This window comes from Propithecus coquereli, unplaced genomic scaffold (genome assembly GCF_000956105.1).
Source record: "Propithecus coquereli isolate 6110/MARCELLA unplaced genomic scaffold, Pcoq_1.0 Scaffold528, whole genome shotgun sequence".
In the NCBI taxonomy this organism is placed as follows: Eukaryota; Metazoa; Chordata; class Mammalia; order Primates; family Indriidae; genus Propithecus; species Propithecus coquereli.
The window spans coordinates 1,165,448-1,188,214 of NW_012151152.1; the positions used below are offsets into that span (position 1 = coordinate 1,165,448).

At 57.9% G+C, this 22,767-nt stretch overlaps 1 protein-coding gene across 1 annotated transcript in view; it reads left to right on the plus strand.

Moving 5' to 3' along the window:
• Positions 1–22,767, plus strand: part of IFFO2 (intermediate filament family orphan 2) — a 47,934-nt gene that overhangs the window by 15,511 nt on the left and 9,656 nt on the right. Inside the window, exon 2 of the mRNA XM_012656941.1 lies at positions 21,744–21,804. Within this exon, the coding sequence (XP_012512395.1) occupies positions 21,744–21,804 (61 nt within the window). The remainder of the gene's footprint in view (positions 1–21,743; positions 21,805–22,767) is intronic.

The following is a 22,767-nucleotide window of genomic DNA, read 5'->3' on the forward strand; positions in this document are numbered from 1 at the left end:
TCCTGCTCTGAGCCTCAGTTCTCCCATCTGGAAAGTGGGGATGACAACCTCAGCTCGTGAGGGTGCAACGAGGATTCAGTGAGATAGTGTGTGCCAAGTGCTAAGCGTGGGGCTGGCGCCTTAGGTGTTACCACTCTGTCCCTTGTGCCCTGGCCTGGCCCTCCCCAGCCCCCAGGCCCCATGCAGTGAGAATGTCTGCTCCTTCCCCCTTCCACTGCAGACTGGCCTTTTGTGTTCCAGGCACTTCCTCTTCCCAGCAAGCAGCCTGCCTGGCCATTGAGGAGGAGGTCACGGCCCCTCTCCTCCCCAGCAGACTGTCAGCGCGGGGTGACTAGGAGGGCAAGACCTGGCCTTCAAGGCTGCGTCTGGTGAAAGGTGTCGTCTGGTGCCTGTGGCTTCTGGAAGGGCTCAGTGGGGCATGGGTGCGAGTGGGGGAGTCTGTCCCTGGCCCCCCGGGGATCACGGAATGTCTCACCTTCCTTGCCGTGTGGATTTGGAAGCAGGGGTACTTCCCGCCACTCTGGCGGGCCCAGTCTGCCAGGCTGAGAAACAGGCCTCATGTTCCTGGCCCCCTTCCTGGGGCTGAGATATGGGGGTTGGAAGACAGGGGTTCAAGTCTTGCCCTGCCCCCAACGGACAGCAAGGCAGATGCTCTTCCTTCTGGCCCTCCGTAGCTTCTGGGTTCTCACAGACGGCTTCTGGGAGCCCTTGTGGGTGAAGGGCTCATTCCCAGACCTTGGCAGGGGAGTGACGTTGAAGGCCGGTTTGGCATTGTTTTTCCAGGGTTGACGTCAGGGCATCTGGTTTAGGGTTTCGTCTGTGAAACAAAGGCTGCTTTGTAGCTTCTGCCCAGTTTAAGTCCGGGCACATCACCCCCCAAGGTGGGAAACAAGATGGAAGGGATCGCAGGGCCCAGACAGAGAAGCCCTGGGAGGCCTGGCTTGCCCTCAGCTCCTCCAGGAAGGATCCAGGATCTCATAATCCCGTAATTCCCATTTTCCCGTCACCGAAGAGCATCCCGCATGCCCCTTGCGGTGCAAAGCTTCAGGGACGTTTGTCTCGTGATCACCACTCCAGAAAGATGGCTGTGGTGTCACGCCCATTGTACAGTTGAGAAAACTGAGTCTTGGCAGGGGAAATGACTTGTTCCTTGTCACAGCTAGAAAGTGGCAGAGCTGGCATGCGAGCCCCGGTCTCTTTGGCTTCCAAGATCACCACTGGGTTCCACCATGACTGAGTCTCACGTCACACACACAGTTGGGAGGGGACTTCCAAAAGCCAAGACACCTTAGGGTCAGGCTGGAGCAAAACTTCATGGCTTTAGGGGATCCGGAGCTTTAATTTCTGTTCTCAGGATTCAGAATTGGGTCGCTGTGCTTGGAGTTTGTGTTGCGTATGTGTCTGCGTACATGCACATGTGTGTACGAGTTAGAGAAGGGGATTGGATGCCGGAGGGTCCGTATCACTGGAAAGTGATTCCAGTGAGGCCTTGTGGGCAGGTGTAAGGAGTCATCCCAGGGGACACCTAGGACCTTCTGCTCTTTTCCAGGATTATCCCACGTGATCATCCATCCCTCTGTCCACCCATCCACCCGTCCATCTACTATTATTTCTGGGCTCCTGTGCTCGGGCCCTATGCTTGGGCTTTGGGATGACGCTGCATGAACAGGGACTTTGCCAAATGACTGTTAAATCGGAGCTGGAACAGATTGTTTAGTCCTCCTCTCCCCCTTTCGTCAGAGAGGGGCAGTGACTCGCCCAAGGTTGCACAGCAGGCTGGTGGCAGAGCTAGGACTAAAAGTCAGGTCTGTGGGCTCCAGCCCCATGGTCCTGCTTCTCTGCAGTGCTGCCGGACAGCTCTAATTCCCGGCCGGCAGCCCCCTTACCCAGGCCTTCCCTCCTCTGCTATTCTGATGTGTGCTCGGGCTTTTCTGGAGTCCTCACGGCCTCTGTTCCGAGAGACACTGGGGATGTCTTCTGGACCAGTACGCGGGCCCCGGGCTGAGCTGAGCTCGGCTGAGCTGCGTCCGGACAGGACACCCTTGCTGGTCTGGAACAGCGGGTTGGCCGAGCGCCCCCTAGAGCAGAGACTCTGAGGCTCTACTTTACCCACTGAACAACTGCTTCTTGTCCCCAGGGGGTCTCCAGAGGTCAACTTTTCCTCTCTGACCTTGGAGCTAGGATCGTTGCAAATCCTGCTTAAAGATTTAACTGCCTAGGAAGAGCATTCCACAGCCTTCTCCAAGACACGCCCTCCGGTGTCCTTGTGGCCCTTTCCATTGGGAAGTGCTTCCTGGTCTCTAGCCATAATCCTGACTGCTGCAGTTCCCCCTTGTGTAGCCTTCTCTGGAGTGGGACTGTGGGTGGACACCAATCGCTGGTAGTTCTCCAGCCAGCACCACTCCCTGCCAAACCCCAGGAGCGCACCCTCTTCCCGCCTAAAATCCCGCTTTCTTCAGCTTCCCGAGAGAGCCCGTGCCTGACTCAGAGGCACGAGCTGGGACGCGCTCTTTGTGCGGAAGGGATGTCGCTGGTCCCTGTAGGATCCTACGAGTTCCTGGGAAGGAGGCGCATTCCTTCTCCAGGACTCATGGGGCCCTCTGAGCTGGAAGTAGCCCTGGAGCCCAGGGCTCCCCCTGGCCCCATCTTTCCTAACGGGGAAACTGAGGCCCAGAGAGGTTGAGCGACATGTCTACAGCCATTCAGCCAGCCTAGCGGGGTTGGATGTTCACCTTCACAGGCGATGCTGTGTCTGTGGTTTGCGTAGGGGGCTGGGTTTTCCAGCCCTATAAAGGGGGCTGGCTGTGGCCCCCTGGCCTGGTGGTCCCTGCCCCAGGTATCCCAGGAGCAGAGCAACCAGCATCCTGTGGCTCCACAGAGCTCCCTGGCCCGGAATCAGTGCCCCTGCCTGCTGGCCCTCTGCGCTGGCAGATTCCCGGTGGTCCAGGGCTGCCCTCACAGCCGAGCACGGGCACCGCCTCCGTTCCACCATCCTGCGGTCCCCTCCCACTCCACAGCCTCCCATGCTCCCTTCACGCCCCAGGGAGGCCCCTCACCTCCGTGGGTAGAGGAGAGGAGGCCTGAGTGTACGTCGGTGATAAGTTGCCCAGGGGACACCAGCACCGGTGGCTGGGGCGCGAAGAGCTTAAGCAGTTTTGCCTGCCGGGCCTGGACTCCCAGCTGGTGTCCTGGCCCCTCGGGCCGACCAGGCCATCTGGCCTGACAGATACCACACTGTGTCCCATCTGTCCCGAGGCAAAGTCACCAGGAGAAGACCGCCTGCTGCCTTTGTGGGATTGCTGGGGTAGGCGTGGACCAGGCTGTCTGGCCCTGGGAGGCCAGGCCAGTTGGGAAAGGGTCTAGCACCGGGCAGGCTGTCCTCTGGCCACTCTCCTCTCTGCCCTGGGTAGCTGGCTTCTAGGGTCTCCCCGAGGTGGGAGGAGGGAGAGTCTGAGCTCCCAGGGGCCATCGGGGCTTCCTTGTGCAGATGGGTCCAGAGAGGTGCAGGGACGGGCCCAGGGTCACACAGCAAGCCAGTGTAGGCAGAGTGGGACTCGCACCCAGGCTCTGCTGGCTGCTGCCCCGCATGGCCCAGCTCACAGGCTCGTTCATCTGGTAAGGACTGGTTGAGGGCCTACTATGTGCTGGGCACCTGGAGACTCTGGGTACCAGACGGCGCCTCGGTGCCAGTGTGGGAGAGAGGGCACCCGGAGTGCAAAGCCTCCCTAGGGGAGAATGGCACATCGCAGCCACGCCCGGGGCCCTGGGCACTGTAACAGGCTTCCCAGCAGCTAGGAGTGGGGCCTGCTCACTGAGGAGCAGACCGATGCCAGGCACTTGGTGTTCAGTCTTATAGAATCCCCACAACCCAAGGAGGTACGTACTGTTGTTACCCATTTTACAGATGAGGAAACTGAGGCTCAGAGGGGAAAAGTCACTTTTACCAGATCCCCACCTGGGGAGTGGCCGAGTTGGGGAAAGGGCAGCGGATGAGTGCAAATGGCCTTCCCCTTCCCCAGGCCGGCTCCTCCTTGTCCCTCTGTCTTGGACTATTTCCTTTTTGACTTTTTACTGAGTCCAGGCCAGGAATTGTGTGGCTGGAGGCCCAAATCTCGGGGGAAATGAGTCTCCAGCCAGGTTTGAGTTGAGAAGAGAAGTGATACTGAGGCTGGTCCTTTGGCATAGCTGGGGCTGGTGACCCTCGACCTCCCCCTGGGCTGGGCACCTGGTGGCATCTGGGCAGTGCTTGGGGGACTCCCCATGGAGGACTGTCGGTCCACCCGAGGGCCCCAGGGCTCTCCGACAGGGGCTGGGGCCAGGCCAATGGGAGCCTTACCCCAGGGGCCACACAGCTAGGGCCACACTGTGCCCCAGCCTGGCAGCCCAGGTGGGGCCTTTAGCACTGCACTCCTGGAGTTTGGGGGTGATGCAACTTGGGGTCCATTCTGATCCCTGGGAGACTGAGGCACATACTCCTTGACCTCTCCCTTCCAATAGGAGGCCACCCGGCACAGAGACACGCGCCCAGGCTTTGGGATCAGACCAGCACCTGCCACTTCACAAGGCGAGCGGAGGAAAGTCTCGTGGCGATGAGCTTGGGCTCTGGAACCCAGGGCTGCCTGGACTCAAGTCCGACCACTTCTGAGCTCTGTGGCCTTGGGCAAGAGCTTCACCTCCCTGGGCCTCAGTTTCCTCATCTTCAAATGGGCACAGTGACAGTACCTCTCTCACAAGGTCGTTGTGAGGATTAAAGGAGTTAATAGTGCCCAGCACATACTAACAATTCATGATGTTAACTGTTGTCATTATGTGACCCTGGACAAGTCACCCACCTCACTGGTGAGCCTCAGTTTCCCCATCGGCAGAATGGGGACGAGGAAATGAGAGGTTTCCATAAGATGCTCTGCCAGGGGCTTTCTTATCACCGAAGTGTCTCTGGGAGACTCTGCTCCGTTTCATTCCCCTCCCATCTCGAGCGGACTGACGTCTCTCTCCCCTGAGAGGAGTGCCCGGTCCCGTGGACAGGTGGGAGGAACACTCTTATGTGCATGGGTTGGTGGGTGCCCTGTGCCCCACCTCCACCCCCCCCCACCCCCCGGCTGGTTCACATCACGTTGAATGGCAGGACCCACCGCGATGACAGCAGGCTGGTATTAAATAATGAGTCGGTCCCCTTGAGCTGTATTTAGTCACTAATCCCTCTCCTGGCCGGGTGGTTGCAGTCTAATTACCTGTCCCAGCTGTGCCCGGAGCCTGCCCCTTCCTGGCCAGTTAGGATAATGATGGCACCAACACACAGGCGGTCCTCGCCACGACCCACCCTCAGTTGCACAACCCCACGAATGATTAGTTTGCCCGGTCCTTGTCACTCTTCCCTTCTTCCTCCTCGGGATTGCCCAGGAACGTTCTCCTCCCCTCACTGGCGGCACGGCGGGAAGCTCACGGTGGGAAGCTCACGGTCTCTGGAGTCGCACTGAGCCAGCCACTGCCCGGCTGTGTGGGACCTTGGGCACAGCACTTCACACTCTGAGCTTCGGGCTTCTCCTTTATGAATGGCCTGGACTTCTGAGCATCCCCCTGGCATCCTGGGATCCCCTGTTCTGTGCTTTTGCCACCCCATGTGGAGCCAGTTTCTGCTTGCCCACCCTCCCTTAATCCAACGGGTCACTCTCACCCATTTTACAGGTGAGGAGACTGAGCCCTAGGGAGGGGACTTGGCTCAGGGCTGCAGAGCCTTGTTTTAAACCCAGGATGGGGGTGTGTGTGACTCCTGTCTGGTGGGTTCTACTCGGCTGCTGGCTCCTCAACTGGCCAGGCTGCGGATGATTAGGGAAACCCGGGATCCCGGGCCCTTGGCCCTTGGCCCCAGGGCTGCTGCCGGTGGGGAGGATGCTGGGCGAGTCTCCGATGGGAGATTACGCTGAGCTGAGACTCACCGTGCCCTGTGTTAACAGGGGCGGCACAGTCGCTTGGAATAAACAATGGAGAGACCCAAAGTACATATTAGGTTTCCAAAATAGCCTTGGGAGTTGCTGTTTTTCTCAAAGCTGTAAACATATCCCTGGGTGGGGCCCCCCACACCCTCCTGGGCACAGACCCCCTCCAGGCCTCCTGCTTCTTGGCCTGGGTACCCAGAGACTTGGTTCCCAGACTCCCTACTGGCTCTGGATTTGGACAGGAGCTGGCGCCCTGGAGGCTGAGAGCCGCTGACACTGGGGTGGGGTGGGGTGCCGGGTCTGGCAGAAGACAGCGTCCCAGGGATGGAGAGCATGGGCACTAACCTTCCCATCGTGTGTCCCAGGTGAGGTAGGCCCAGGCTACGAGGTGGAGGGAAGAGAGTAGCAGAGCTGGCCTGGACTGCGGAGGTTGTCTGGGGAAACAGAGGCTGATGCGGGGGCGGGCAGGGAGGCTATGTCCAAGGCCACAGTGAGTCAGAGCTGGACTGGCTAGATCGGATCTCCCAGGGAAGGCCCTGGAGGTGACATTCAATGGACACTTTTTATCCAAGGAACGTTTATTTGGTGCATACTGTGTACCTGGCTCTGTGCTGGGCACTGGGATCACAGCTGTGATCCAGAGATAGGCCTGATCTTGCAAGAGCTAAGAAGGGAAGACCAGCCAGGGCTCGGTGGCTCACGCCTGTAATCCTGGCATTCTGGGAGGCTGAGGCAGGAGGATCGCTTGAGCTCGGGAGTTTGAGACCAGCCTGAGCAAGAGTGAGACCCCGTCTCTACTAAAAATAGAAAAATTAGCCGGGCGTCGTGGTGCGCACTTGTAGTCCAAGCTATTTGGGAGGCTGAGGCAGGAGGATCACTTGAGCACAGGAGTTAGAGGTTGCAGTGAGCTATGATGATGCCATTGCACTCTACCTGGGGTGACAAAGAGAGACTCTGTATCAAAAAAAAAAAGGAAGGGAAGACAGGCAAGTGTACAGATAACCTCAGTACTCAGTCACGTGGAGCCTTTGCAGTACGGAAGAGTGGCACTTGACCCTGACCAAGGAGTCGGGGAAGGCTTCCTGGAGGAGGAGGTGTATCAGCTGCGTCCTGAAGTCATATTAGATAAGGGAGAAAAAGAGAAATGACAAAGGGGAGAGGGTGTAGACTCCTCTAGGCAGAGAACACGGCAGGTACCTTGGAGGTGTGATGCAGCTTGGAGGTGCTGGGGATGCTGTTTCCTCTCGCCCCGTCCTAGCATGTGGCCACTTGCTCCGGGGCTTATCACCCTCCAGATGAGACCTCTGCCCTTTCGGAGGAGAGGCACTGGGCCCATTTCTCAGTTGAGCCTGATCTCCCAGTCCTTGCTCCTTGGGAAATGCAGAGTGCCACCCATGAGAAAGGGCAGTATTTATGGACGTAGCACTTTGACTGATAGGGAAACCGAGGCACAAAAGTGTTGCTGCAGGAGCTGGGGTAAGGACCTAGGGATCCTGCTTTTCCTTGGCTCCCTGCCAGCTGGGAGCCCATGGCAGGCGATGCTGGGTAGCCCTGCTCCAGGCTCCTGCAGCTGCCGAGTCCCCGACCGTGCAGCCTCGTCACACACAGTGCTTTGCGGCACAGGCCTTTTCTACGTCTGCACACTTGGCCCAGGAACCCACTCCAGGGCGTACCTGGACAGATATGCGGCTATGAGCATACCAAGATGTTCTTCGCAGTGTTGTTTAGATTGCTAGGACTCGGGGGTGACAGTAGGGACCCATTAAATCAGTGGCACACAGCCTTCTGCACCACCTGCTCGGAAGGATGCCACCGTATATTGTTAAGTGGAAAAAGTATGCTCGAAAACCATATATGATCCAATCCCATTTCCTCTTTTTAAAAGTCTCATAAGAAAAAAAAAAAATCTCATAAGAAAAAGTTGGGAAGGACATACAGCCGATGTGAACAGTAATCATCTCAGGGAGGGGGATCTAGGTGGGTTTTAAAATTTTTAGATTTGCCTTGTCTGTTTTTATTCTGTGTCTTTTGTAATCATTGTAAAACGCCCATGCAATTTAAAACAAGGGGAAAATGAGCAGGTCTTTTTGTCTTTTTGAAATGTAAGTGGTTTTGATTTTTTTTGACTAGGTGTACATGACATCACTCAAAATTAAACAGATACAGGCCGGGCGCGGTGGCTCACGCCTGTAATCCTAGCTCTCTGGGAGGCTGAGGTGGGAGGATTGTTTGAGCTCAGGAGTTCGAAACCAGCCTGAGCAAGAGCGAGACCCCGTCTCTACTAAAAATAGAAAAATTAGCCGGGCGTCGTGGTGCGCACTTGTAGTCCAAGCTATTTGGGAGGCTGAGGCAGGAGGATCACTTGAGCACAGGAGTTAGAGGTTGCAGTGAGCTATGATGATGCCCTTGCACTCTACCTGGGGTGGCAAAGAGAGACTCTGTATCAAAAAAAAAAAGGAAGGGAAGACAGGCAAGTGTACAGATAACCTCAGTACTCCGTCACGTGGAGCCTTTGCAGTACGGAAGAGTGGCACTTGACCCTGACCAAGGAGTTGGGGAAGGCTTCCTGGAGGAGGAGGTGTATCAGCTGCGTCCTGAAGTCATATTAGATAAGGGAGAAAAAGAGAAATGACAAAGGGGAGAGGGTGTAGACCCTCCAGGCAGAGAACACGGCACGTGCCTTGGAGGTGTGGTGCAGCTTGGAGGTGCTGGGGATGCTGTTTCCTCTTGCCCCACCCTAGCACGTGGCCACTTGCTCCGGGGCTTATCACCCTCCAGATGAGACCTCTGCCCTTTCGGAGGAGAGGCACTGGGCCCATTTCTCAGATGAGCCTGATCTCCCAGTCCTTGCTCCTTGGGAAATTCAGAGTGCCACCCATGAGAAAGGGCAATATTTATGGAGGTAGCACTTTGACTGATAGGGAAACCGAGGCACAAAACTGTGTTGCTGCAGGAGCTGGGGTAAGGACCCAGGAATCCTGCTTTTCCTTGGCTCCCTGCCAGCTGGGAGCCCATGGCAGGCGATGCTGGGGAGCCCTGCTCCAGGCTCCCGCAGCTGCCGAGTCCCCGACCGTGCAGCCTCGTCACACACAGTGCTTTAGAGGGACACAGAGCCTTTTCTACGTCTGCACACTTGGCCCAGGAACCCACTCCAGGGCGTACCTGGACAGATATGCAGCTATGAGCATACCAAGATGTTCTTTGCAGTGTTGTTTAGATTGCTAGGACTTGGGGGTGACAGCGGGGACCCATTAAATCAGTGGCACACAGCCTTCTGCACCACCTGCTCGGAAGGATGCCACCATATATTGTTAAGTGGAAAAAGTATGCTCGAAAACCATATATGATCCAATCCCATTTCCTCTTTTTAAAAGTCTCATAAGAAAAAAAAAAAAATCTCATAAGAAAAAGTTGGGAAGGACATACAGCCAATGTGAACAGTAATCGTCTCAGGGAGGGGGATCCAGGTGGGTTTTAAAATTTTTAGATTTGCCTTGTCTGTTTTTTTTCTGTGTCTTTTGTAATCATTGTAAAACGCCCATGCAATTTAAAACAAGGGGAAAATGAGCAGGTCTTTTTGTCTTTTTGAAATGTAAGTGGTTTTGATTTTTTTTGACTAGGTGTACATGACATCACTCAAAATTAAACAGATACAGGCCGGGCGCGGTGGCTCACGCCTGTAATCCTAGCTCTCTGGGAGGCTGAGGTGGGAGGATTGTTTGAGCTCAGGAGTTCGAAACCAGCCTGAGCAAGAGCGAGACCCCGTCTCTACTAAAAATAGAAAGAAATTAATCGGACAACTAAAAATATATAGAAAAAAAAAATTAGCCGGGCATGGTGGCGCATGCCTGTAGTCCCAGCTACTCGGGAGGCTGAGGCAGAAGGATTGCTTGAGCCCAGGAGTTTGAGGTTGCTGTGAGCTAGGCCGACGCCACGGCACTCTAGCCCGGGCAACACAGTGAGACTCTGTCTCAAAAAAAAAAAAATACAGAAGAAACAGTGACACATGCTACAGCATGGACGGACCTTGAGGACGTTATGCGAAGTGGAATAAACCGTTTGCATATACCGTCTGGGTCCGTTTGTACGAGGTACCTAGCGCGGTCAGGCCCACAGAGACAGAAAGTAGAATGGTGGTTGCCAGGGGCTGGGAGAAGGGGCACTGGTGAGTCGTTTAATGGGGACAGAATTTTAGTTTCGCAAGGTGAGAAAAGTTCTGGAGATGGATGGTGGTGATGGTTACACAACGTGAATGTTCTTAGTGCCACTGAACTATACACTTAGAAATGGTTAAAACGGTAAATTTTATGTTACGTTTATTTTACCACAATTTTAAAAAAAGATACAGAGGGGATAGAGTGACGAGCCCCCTCCCCACTCCTCACATCCCCCAGTCACCCAGTTTCCTCTCTGGAGGCAGCCGATATTTTCAGTGTGATGGTAAGTGTTTGGTTTCCTCCTGCCCCTGGGCATCAGTGGGCAAGGGCAACATGAATGGGGCCCCTTCACTCGTGGGCAGAGTGAAGATGCCTCCTGCCCCCAAGAGCCCTGGGCGAGCACCCCCTTCCATCCCTGCCTGCAGGGCGCAAGGTGGCCGGCACCCAGATCCCCTCCCCCTTGTTGGGTGGGAGGGATTGAGCTATGGAGCTGGAGGAGCCAGAGGTCCTGCCCTGGAGGGACAGCGCCGGAACTCGCCTCCCCTCTCTCAGTGGGAGGAGAATACACTTAATCCACTTCCGTGTCCCCAGCACTTGGCTCCCAAGTGGGCACTTGGGAAATGTTTGTTGTATCTGTCCTGGGGGAGGAGGATGAAATCTAAGCAGCCGCTCCAAGGCTGCCAGGCCTGGGTGTCTCCAGAAACACCCAACACTCACTCGCTGAGGCTTCCTCGGTGCCCGAGCTCGTGCCAGGCACTGGGACGTGGTGCTGAGTTGGACACAGGGGAGATAAGACGTCCCCCCGTATGCCTTTGGCAGCCCCGCGTGTTGCCAGGCACTGATTGCAGTGGGACTGGTTTGGCACCAGGTGCCCTGCCTGGTGCCCGGGGCCCTGTGCAGTCTACGCAGCGGAGCCCCTCACCACGGCAGGCAGGACAGCATAAAGGCCGTCCTGTTCCGTGACTAATCGTAGCTCCATCTGTTGAACATTTACCAGGAGCTCGGCTCAGTGCTGAGTGTTAACGTGTATTGACTGACTTACGATAACAGCCCCGCAAGGGCACAAGGGAGGTGCTTCCGCTAGCGCCTACTTAAAGTTTGGGGACCTGGAGCACAGGAGGTTAAGTGCCCAAAGGCACACAGCTTAGAAGTGGCAGAGCCTCTGCCCCTCTTGACACCTCCACCTGGTGGGGCCAGGTGTGGGGCCCTGGTGACAAGCAGTAGCCTCCCCGCTCCCCGTGACGTCCACAGCACGGCAGGGCCAGAAGGGAACTGGGACCCTTTTGTAGATGAAGAAACAGACCAGAGAGACAAGGGGGCCATCTCAGACCCCGAAGCGAGCGACAGGGAGGCCGTGGAAGGGATGAGAGCTTCCATTCTTTCAGGGCCTGTGCACACCACCTTTTTCACAAACTGTAGCAGCCCCGAGGGGGAACTTGAACTTCATGACCCCTGTTTCACAGGTGACCAAATGGGGAGGCTCGGGGACTGGAAATTATTTGCTCAGGAGCACGTGGCCAGTAGTGTTGGGATTTGAGCCCAGTTTCACCCAACTCCAAAGCTAGTGGCCTTTTTTTTTTTTATTTCAGCATATTATGGGGGTACAGATGTTTAGGTTACATGTTGCCCTTTTCCCCCTCCCCCCCCAAGTCCGAGCTTCAAGCGCGTCCATCCCCTGGATGGCGCGCATCGCACTCTTTGTGTGTGCATATACCTGTCCCCTCCTCCCCCTCCCCCCTTCCTGACGCTAGTGGCCTTTTTGTTCGGGAGGTGCTGGCCCCAGTTGGCCTTGGCCGGTGGAGGTGGGGCATGCTAAGGCCTTTCTCCACCTGGGTTCTAGGGGCCTGAGAGGTGGGTCCACGGGCAAGCAAATGCCCTGGCTAAGTGGCTCTTTTCCAAATCAGGGACTGCGACCCCAAATGTGTACACTTCTGTGCACCTGCCCCTGGCGTTGTTACCTGGGGGCATTTTCTGAGCATTGTGCTGGGGACATGGGTAGGGGTTTGTGGAGCCGATGAGACACTGTCTGAACATTCAGAGGCTGCTCAGACTTGGGAGTGAGATGGCCCCGGAGTTGACCTTGAGCAAGTCATTTCACCTGAGCCCCAGTGTCTCCCGTGTAAAGTGGGAAGGGTGACACCTGGCTCACAGAGGTGCGGTGAGAATTAGAGGTGGTGGGAGTAAAATGATTAGACTGGCACCTCATAAGCATTTTACAATGGATGCAAATCCTTTCCTCCTAGGAGAGCGGAGTCTGGTGCGAGAGGCGGGGGAGTGAGAATTTACAGCACCCTGCATGCGTGATGAAGGCCTGGGCCCGGGACTGGGAACACCAGCAAAGGTGTAGTGACTCATCCTGGGGAAGTCATGAAGGGCTCCCTGGAGGAGGTGATGAAGGTGTATCCCAGCCGGGCTGGAAGTGGTGCCCCGGAAACCTCACGGTGGCCTGCAGTTTGGGATGCAGATTCCTCCTCACTGCGAGATACTGGTTGAGTCACTTTCCTTCTCAGAGGAGCCTGGTTTGTGCAGGGCAGTGCCCACTGGGTGTGATTTCTAGACAGAAGCACTTAAAAGGCACTGCCCAGCGTGCTGCGCCGGGTTACAAGCAACCACAGGGCTGCAGTTTCTCCGAGGGTGTTTTCGGTAAGCGATACTGAGTGGGAGTGACGCTGGGAACCTGGGCACATACTGATGCCGGGGAATTGGGACAGGTGGCTCATAAAACAGCCGGAGCCTCAGATCGGCACTGGGGTAGGTGACCCAGGGCTTCAGCAGCTGGCCTGGGAGAACACCCTTAAATGCCTGTGCCTGTCGGGAGGTGCCACGAGACCAGCTGGGCTCTCCTGCCCTGGGCTCACCTGCTGCCCCAGCGGCTCTTGTCAAGACAGACCTCGAAGGGCTGAGCACGTGCCCATTAATTCCTGGGGTATGTCTGGGGGGTGTGGGGGGTGGAGGCAGATGATCGCTGGGTTTTGCTGGCAGGGGAATCTGTGGCATTAGCGTCGGGCTTCTTTCCCTCTGCCACCCCATCCCCATGTGCTGCTGGCCACCCAGCCAGGTGACAGTGGCATCTAACTCATTCTCATTCCCGTCAACATGATTGTTCTGGCAGCATAGTGGCTCTGGGGTCAGACAGCCCTGGGTGCAAGTCTGGCCTCGTCACTTACAGTGTGGTCTTGGAGCACTCTCCCAGCCCCTCCCAACCTCTCTGCCTGTCATTGGGAGGTCATGAGGATGAGGCTGATGACACCAACTGCATGCTCAGGGCATGCCAGGCACTGTTCTGGGCACCTTTCATATGTTATCCTTAGGAGCAAAAAACCCTTAGGAGCTGGGTGATAGTACCAAGGCTCAGAGAGGGTCAGTAACTTGCTCAGGGTTGCAGAGCTGCAAGATATATAGCTGGGCTTTGATCCCAGGACCCTCTGGCTCCAGAGCCCCTGCTCCTTTCTCCACTACACCACTGGTTTGAACTCAAGGACTGCTGTCCCAGCTGGCTTTTGAGACTTTGCGGTTTATCGGATGGCTTTGTGGTCAGCGTGGGGTGTTTGTCCAGGGACCACGGAAGTTGTTTTCTGGTGTGGCTGGGTAGGCCCTTAGAATCCATCCAGCTTGACACCATTGCATCACTAACGAGACGGTGGTGCTGGAGGAGGGGAAGGGACACAGCCAGATAGAGGCAGAGGCAGGACCGGATGCAGGACTTCCTGTGCAGCACTGGCTGCCGTGTTACTTGACGGTGTGCTGGGGGGCGGGGGCTTCTCTCCCTCCCGCCTCTCTCACGGCCTGGTGGCTCCCCATGAAGAGCACGGAGACCAGCCAGCTGCCCTGCAAAGGGGCACCCTTGGTCTCCAGGAAACAGGTGGGGAACGTGGATGACTCCGTGCAGCTCATCCCTACTGCCCATCGGCAGGACTCGATTTCACCGCCTTGCGGGGAAAATTCCTTAGCTACCGACTTTCAGTGCCACCTCTCAGTTGCTCTTGGATCCCCAGAGAGTCAGGATAGGATGGAGAAGTGTCCCTGCTTAGGTGGGCCAGGCCTTCACCCACCCATCTGCCCTTCCCACTGCCCCCAGGCCACGCTGCCAGGACAATACTAGCGAGCATGGTCTCCGTCCATCAGGGGCACCTGGGTGTCTCACTGGAGCCCTACAAGGTGGACTGCTATTCCCATTTTACAGAAGTGGAGCCTGAGGTTCCTAGCCAGAGGTGAGCAGGCCTCTGGCCATCACATGGTGGCAGACGGCTTCCTCAATCTGCCGGCCTCCCTGGAGAGGTCTGGAGAGACGCCTACAATCTGTTAACCATGTAGGGCCCGCGTGGCTCGAGGCAAACCCTCAGGAGCTGTTTGTGGATGAATGACAGACCAATGAATGCTTGCTGCCACCCCATCCCTGGCTGGTGAGAGGGCGCTCAGGGGTGTCTGCTGCTGAGGGCAGGCCGCCAGAGGCCTGGCATTACCCAGGGTAACTCTGGATGGCATTGGCGTCCTCGAGGCCGTCGCCTCTTCTGGGCTCCAGGGAAGGGGCTATCCAGGGCTGCAGGTGGCTCTGCAAATATCACATCCAGAGGGATTCTCGGAGGTCGTATTACAGGTGGGGAGACTGAGGCCCAGGGTTGAGCAGGGACCTACCTGGGTTGTGCGGTGAATTAGCGACACAGCCAGGACTTGAACCAGAACCTCCTGCCTCCTAGCCTGGTACGCTCTCCTCCACGAGGACTGTCCCCAAGACATTAGAGCCCCCTGCCTGCCCCCTGGGCGGCTCGCACAGACCTGCGCTGGGATCCCTGGAGCAGGCTGCCGTTTCAGGCTGGAAGCAGCCGTGGGTGGCAGTGTGCTGGGTGGGGGGGGGCATACTTGACACAGTGGCTTCTCCAACCCGGCCCCCGCCCCTGTGCTCGGCCTGCCCGGGCCATTACCGCCCGCCTGTAATGGAATCGGCTGCCCTGGTTAAGTGTTCACATTAAATTAATACCTCCTCCGTGGAGACAATCAGTTGGCATTTAATTTGTGTTTCCTTCCGAGAGCAGCAGAGTACAGCTGGGCAGCCGGGCTCTGATGGGCACATCTGCGAGGCGTCCCTTCCCGGGCTCGGGGCCTCCGTGGAGAGGGGAGCTGCAGAGCCCACAGGCAGGAGGGCGACAGGGAGGCCGTGAGAGGCGGTGCCAGGTGGCCCCGCAGGGCAGGCAGGTGGCTGGAGCTTACTGGCCGTCCATTTTCCGGGGAGAAGAGATGCTCACGGTAGACCAAGTGGAGGAGGAAGTCAGGAGGCGAAGGCCCCACGAGGGCCAACTTGTAGCTGCCAGGGATGAGCCCCGTGGTGGCGGTGGTGGTGGGACTCTACTCGGGTTCCCCAAATCGCACTCCCGCCCCACCCCACTCCCTTTCCCTCATCTGTGTTGTTTTCTGCCACAAACACGAATCGTCTGTGATATTAAAGGGGGGGAGTGTGGAAGGAGGAAGGTGACTCAGTCGTGGTTTCTAGACTTTCTAGAAGGGCCCGGCAAAGCAAGCGGGGGCTCTGGATCCTCACCGGGCCCTGACTCTGCAGGGGTGCCCACGACGGTCTGTGTGACCCGTGGGCTTCTGGGAAGCTGCATCGAAGAAGGGGCCCCTGGGCTGCCTCTGTGCCGCAGCCTGTCCCTCCAGCGCAGATACCATTCTAGAGATGGACCAGTCAGGGCCCCCGGGCTGGGCCCCGCTCAGCTGTGCAGCCGTGGGCAAGGCACTGTCTGTCCACCCAGGGATGCGACAGTGCCCCTGTGCGTCTGCGGGTGGGCCGGCTCAGAGGCCGGGGCAGTGCAGAACCGAGGGGCACCGGTGGGCAAAATCTTCTGTGGTCAGAGCCTTCAGCCTCCAGCACGTCCCTGGCCATCCCCTGGCCAATCCCTGGCAGCCTGCACCCCGCCCTGCTGCCGTGGGGTGGGGTGGGGTCCCCGTGGCCAGGGTGGAGCAGAGAGGGTGCCAGCCCTCCACCCGCCGAGGAGGAAGCTGCTCTCTGCCCCCACCTGCCCTCCGCCAGGGGCCAGGCCCACGCTTGGCCCAGAATGAAGTTTTCCACTGGTGGCTGCGGCCCAGCCTCACCTGAGCTTGCTTCCCACCACCTGAGTGAGTCGGCCTGGGCGTGCCGGCCGCTGCCTTCCCGGCAAGGTGTGGGCCATTCCTGCGGCTCCCTCCCGGCTCTGCCTGGCTGTGGAGCCCGCCCCACGGATCGGATCGGATCGTCTGCCGGCTACCAGGGATGGGGCTGGGTGTTTTCACCCATGCCGTGCCCCTCGTGTAGTTCCCACAGCCGCCCTCGAAAGCAGGTGGCGCGCTTCCCGACTCACAGAGGGCGCAGCTGAGGCCCAGAGAGGGTAATTGACTCGCCCAAAGTCACACAGCTGGGAAGTGGTGGGGCAGGATTAGAACCCTCCCTTGCTGCTCCGGACTCTCTGCCCGGGAGCCCCAGGGCTGTCCCTGAGCCTTAATTGTTTTGCTGGGCCTGCACCCACTTTCCTCCTGAGCCCGGGAGCCTCTTTCTCTGACGGCACAGGAAGTGCAAAGCCTGTGAGTCAGCCGCTCTGCCAGTGACTTCAGCGTGGGTTTCCGCCCCTCTGTTGGCCAGCCTTGCTAGCCCCTTTCCTGCGGGTCTGTGTGTCATCTTGTGTCATCTTGAGCTGCTGGGGCAGGGGAAGGACCAGGCCGAGTGTTGGGTGGGGGTGGGGGCGGGCGACCATGTCCACCCCTCCCCCCAGGGGCCAGCTGAGGCTTCTGGTTGCTCATGCGTCCCAGGGAGGCTCTTCAGGAATGCGGAGAGACCACATCTGGCTGGGCGGTGCTGCCGCCGCCCCCTCCTGGCCACCAGCCTCACGCGAGTGCTTGCTCTGCTAAGATGGTGGCCCAGGCCCGGCTCTCAGCTGCAGAGTCCTTTTGTGCGGTCATTTCCTCTCCCCGCACTCTTTGTCCTGACACCCCTGCCTCGCCTGCCCGCAGGGCTGTGGGAAGTGGGAAAGGGAAGGCTTCTCCTTCTCCCTGCCTGCTTCCTGCCCTGGCCGTCCCTCCCCCTGGCCTGGCGTCCCCTGGGAGAGGCTGTGGAGCCACGTGGACCAGCCGAGAGCAGGGGCTGTGCCGGGAACTGGGAGCCCCCGGGCTGGGACGGTGCAGGCTAAGGACGCCCCAGGGAAAGGGGCTCTGGCTTGGGAGGGGTGAGCAGGGGGCTGGATTCCTTCATCCATCCAATCCATGCGGTAAATGTCCGACTCCTGAGCACAGGGTGGTAATCATAACCGGTTCTCTGGATGGTGGGAGGGCTGAGACCCGGCTCCTCCTTTATGCGCTTACCCACCCGCACCAGGATCTCACCCCTGGTTTCCTCCCTGTCCCTCCTCTTTGCCTGAGACCCCCCGAGCTGGTGCCAGCCCCTGGCGATGGTGGGACAGACAAAGGTGACTGCCTGCGGGAGCCCATCGCTGTCCCTGGCGCTGTGGGGCCGGCTCCTTTGAGTGAGAGCTGTGCGCCATGGGACACCACGGCCGAGCCGCCTGGGAGGACAAGATCAGGGGGCCCTGCGATCTGGGGCCCGACGCCTCAAGCTGGTGGAGCTGGAGGAGGGAAAACAATTGCAGTCGATGCCAGGACTGGGGAAGAGATGCCATTTGAGACAAGCGGGGAGAAGGGATAGAGTTTCAGGAGGCCGAGGAGGGAGGGGAAGGGGAAATGGGCCGCCTGACCTCCGAGCCTCTGCTTCCTCATCTGCAGAATGGAGACCGTCCTTAGGGGAGGAGTCGGTGACATTTTATATACACAGGTGTGGACGCCTCACATGGTGAACAGCCTCGAGAAGGTGACCAACAAGTGTCCTTCTCTCACCCAGCGCTTGAAGGGAGAAGGTCAGGGTGGGCAGGGGAGACGCTCAGTGGTTCAGGCCATCTCCGCTCTGGCTTGAGTCATCCGTAGGCTTTGGGCTTTCATATTCCCACCTGTAAAATGGGTACAGGGTAGCTTCATAGCCCACTGCGTTGAGGCAGTGGGATCGAGCAGATGTATTAATATTTAAAAGGCCTGGGCACCCCACAGAGAGAGTTGGCGTGTGTATGTCACCCCAGTTTCCTCCAGTGACAGACCCTTCAGTATCATGGGGTCCTTTGAACAGGAAAGACCCCTCCCCAGCCAACAGAACAGCCCCTGGACTGCTGGAGAAACACGAGGAAACTGCCTCTGTGCCCCCAAGGTGGTCTCTAAGCTCACCCCAGCCTGCCTTCCCCTTTCAGCCTCACAGGGCCCAGGAGTGGGATTTGGCCAAATCAGGCTCTGCCATTTCCTAGCAGTGGTGACTTTGGGCGAGTCGTGCGCTCGGCTGTGGGCTGGGGCTGAGAGTAGGGACGGCACAGGCCGCGAGGAAACGCCATCCACCAAAGCCTGACCCACAGCAGGTGCACTCGCATCTTGGTGGCAGACGGCTCCTGGCCTGTGCCTTCCTGCTGGCCTCTGTGTGTTTGCCGATCCCTCGGCCCGGAGCTCCCTCCCCACCGAAGTCTTACTCTCGTGGATAGACCCGGGGCAGGGGCTGGGATTGTACGGGGAAGCAGGTAACTGAGCCAGCAGCCTGGTTAACCGGCTTCCAGCCAGGCTGAGCGCTCCCTTGCTCGGGGCTGAATGGCAGCAGGTGCGGGCGTCTTGGGTACCACGAGAAACACGTTGCCCACCTGGCCCTTCGCCCCAGTCAGTCAGAGCGGCTGAAGGGCAGAGCTTTTCTGCTCTGTCAACACTGGAGCCAGCTGAGCCAGGCTTTCCCACTGCCGCTCAGAGGGACGTCAGTGCGGGCAGCGGGCTCTTGTCTGTCAAGCCAGCTGCTGTCCACATGCGGGGCCTGTCCTCGACCCCCGGGACCAGGCGAGCCAGCTGGCCACCCAGCCCGGCTTTGGAAAGAAAAGGCTCGTGAAATCATTTGTGCAAGCTCATCCTCTGGGGTGAGCTTAGGAAACATGATCAAGGTGTGGGGCGGGAGGGGAGGGGGTGAAGGTGGAGGGACTGGACTGTGTGGCCTCCCAGAGCCTGGCCACTCAAAGTGCCATCTGTGACTAGCACCCCCAGGGAGCTGACTGCCCCACCCTAGGCCTGCTGAGTGAAGGTCTGCATGTTAACAAGCCCCCTTCATCTGCAAAGGCGATTCGTGTGCACATTCTAGTTTGAGACTCGCTGCTTTGGAGAGTGCACTAGGTTTGAGTCCCAGGCTCCGTGCTTACTAGCTGTGTGACCTAAGACAAGTTACTTCACCTCTCTGAACCTCAGTTCCCTCATCTACAAAATGGGCTTGGTTAAAAAATCCCCCCCCCCCCACCAGAGGTTTAATAATTCAGGTGAAAGCCGATGGTGTAGGTGTACAAGGCAGTGAGCCCGGTGCGTGGGACCCAGGCTGGGGTGCTGCTGCCATTGCTGTCACTGTGTCTGGAGAGCCAAAGATATGGGCATGTACCCTCAGCCTGGGTGGATTTTGGGCAAGTCACTTGCCCTCCCTGGGCCTCATTTTCTCCGTCTGTACAATGGGACTTTGACCCCTGCCCCGCCTTCCTTGTGAGATGGTTGCTTGAAGAAAAGGTGTGGAGTGTCGTGCCTAGTTCTGGAGAGTGGGGGATGTGTCAGCAAGATGCCCCTGGGTGCCTGAGTCCAAGGGAGAGGATGTGGCTTTCTGCACCCCTCGCTGCCCCTCCTCTGCTGCTCCTGCTGTTAGGACGCGGTGGGGGGCTGGGCCCAGAAGCCAGGCGGAGGCCAGAGCCACGCTGCGCTCTCCTTGCACCCGCTCTGCTCAGTGGCCTTGGAACCGCGTCCCCTTCCCCCTTCAGAGCAGCGTGGCCAGGAGAGATGATTCAGCTCAGGACCTGTGTCCGGGGCCTTTACCTCCCTCGAGGGAGGCCCCAGATGCTCCATGCTGCTGGGTGGGGGCGGGTGGCTGGCACTTCTCCCCACTTAGAATTCCTGTCCCCAGCATTGGGCCCGTCCTCATCGAGAGGTGGCCTGGGGCTGGCCGCTTAGCCTTGCTGCTGATGTACTGGGTCACCTTGGGCTTGTCTACTCTGGGCCTCAGTTTCCCTACCTGTGCAATGACAGGGTTCCAGTGAGATGGCCCTGCCTGGGTCCCTTACACCGTCTGCCTGGCCCTCCTTAGCTCCCTCTGTGTCCGCCAGCCCTGGCAGGAGCCCCACCCCTTGCCCTCGAGGTCCAGACCCTGGAGCCCACGGGCCTGCAGCTAGCATCAGGCTGGTAAAGGCGGAGAGCACTGGGAAGCGAGCACGCCTGTGTCCTCCGGGAACCCTGGCTAGGGCCCTCTCGTCTGGGAGAGGGGAGGAATTTTCCTCTTTGTGTGCAAACAGTATCCGTTTTCTCTTGTTTCCAAAAGCTGGTGATGTAACCTTCTCTTTGTCCCTCCCTCCCCTCTGGCCTATTTTTAGCCAGCCCTGACAGCATCCTAAAAGGCTCCAGACCGCCCTGCTCGGAGGCCATTGGGGGAGGGCAGCAGTGGGGCGAGGAGGGAGAGGAGCTCCTCTGTCTGTCCCAGGGTGGAGGGAGAGAAGGAACCTGCCCCCAGCTTCCTCGGGGGAGGCAGGGACTCTGTGTTGGGGGCGGGGTTGGGGCCTTCAGGCTTTGGTGGTGCCTAGATCCGCGGGGAGCTCCGCAAGGGGATTCCTCGCCGCCATCTCTCTGTCCGGGAGCCTCCCCACCTGGGTTTGAGTCCTGGCTCCGCCTTTCCCCACCCTGACCTTGGGCCTGTGCCTCTGCCTTTCTTTTCCACCTGTACATGGCATATGACAGTACCCACGCCACGAGGTCGTTACGAGGATTGAAGTGCTTCGTGTAGAACAGGCCTGGTACAAAGTCAGCCTCAGTAAAGGTGTTGCTGGTGTTTATCCTTTCCTGCCAAGCTTCAACCAACTCGAGCATGAATGAAACGATACGTGGAAAGCCCCTGGAGTGGGGCCTGGCACCTGATAAATGCTGAAGAAGTGAGAACTGTGTTTTGGAGGATTTCTTTTAATGTAATAAAACAGACCTGGGTTTGAACTTCAACTCCACCCACTGACAAGCTGTGTGTCTTTGGGCAAGCCATTTAAGCTCTCTGAGCCTCAGTTTCCACATCTGTAAAATGGGATGATAACACCTATGTTGGAGATTTCTGTGTTGGTTAGGGTAGGCTGCAGGACAAATAGATTCTAAGATTGCTTAGCACAATAGAGGTTTGTTTCTTGTGAGTGTAAAGAAGAGGCCGAGGGTAGAGCTGGATACAGCCTGGCTCCTAAGGGCCATTTTTGCAAGCACATCTTGCAGCAACAGCAGGAGCAATAGCACTTGCACGGCACTTTGCAGTTCGCACGAAGGCAGGGTAGGGTGGTGGTCCCTCCTGCCTTTGTCTCCCCACAGTGCTGGGCTCATGCCTTGAGTGTGGCACTTGTCACCACCACCTGGTATTCTGGTTATAGGTCAGAGCGGCTGTCCTCTGACACCCCCCCCTGCCAGGTTGGGAGCTCCTGGAGGGCAGGGAGGGATGGATTCACCAGGGCACCTTCCTCTCCCAGCCCAGGGATAGACCCAGGGTGGGTGCTGGCGTTGTGTCTGAGGCCTGGACTGGGGGAGCCCACCGTCTGACCACCTGTCCTTTTGGCTTTTGCAGATGGGAGGAGGAGCTGGCCAAGCGCATGAACCTTCAGACCATGGTGGACACGCTGCAGGAGGTAAGAGCCCGCGGAGGTCCCGACCAGGAGAGCACGTGGGAGAGCCATGTGGTCGAGGGACACAGTCTTCATGGGGCACAGCCCATACTCAAGCAGTGTGACCTGCTGCTGCCTCAGTCTCTCCTCTGTGGAGCCAAGAGGTCTCTTCAGCTTCCTCTGCTTTGAGGCGAGGAACAGACCGGCACAGTGTTGCAGAAAAGCTCAGATTCGGGAGTTGGGAAGCCTGGGTCCAAGTCCTGGAGCTGCCCCCAGCTTGCTGGGCGACCTGGGGCCAGTGACTCCTCCCTCCGGCCTCTGGCTCCCCACTCGAGGCTGGGACTAGTGGGTCTTTAAGCCCCCCATCTTGCAGTGCCCTGAGTTGGGGCTGAATGCCTTGGAGAGGGGGTAGGATGTCACCAAGGGGGCTCCCAGCCCAAGCAGGCTCCCCACGTGGACGCTGAGGACATCCCCCTCGCCGCGCTAGCTGCTGTCTCCGCATTCTGGGCTCTGCTCCTCACCTGCCTGCGGTGTCCCCTGAGTGGCAAACTTTATCTTCTCAGCCTCTATTTTCCTCTCAGTCAAATGGGAACAAGAGCAGCAACTCCATAAGAAGGCATGAAAAGTTCTTTCAAAAATTTTTAAAAATGGCTTTTGGAAAAGCATGAACGTCTCTCCCTTTTTTTTAATAACAGAAGTATTTTTTTTTTTCCTTTTTAAACAAACATAATGTGTTCATGGTCAAATATTTGGAAAATTCAGAAAAACACACAAAAAAATACTTCCAGTGCCATCCTGCCACGGTTGACAAGCTGGTGTGCGGCCGTCCAGTCTTTTCTACGCAGACACACGCCCACAGCCACCGCTGCACTCTCTGGATGCACACGTTAGGCCGGGACACGTGACATTGTCATTTTGAAACCAGAGGTGGTCAGTATTGGCAATTTCACGTAGACCGGCCTAATATCTCAATGGTTGGGACAGCGC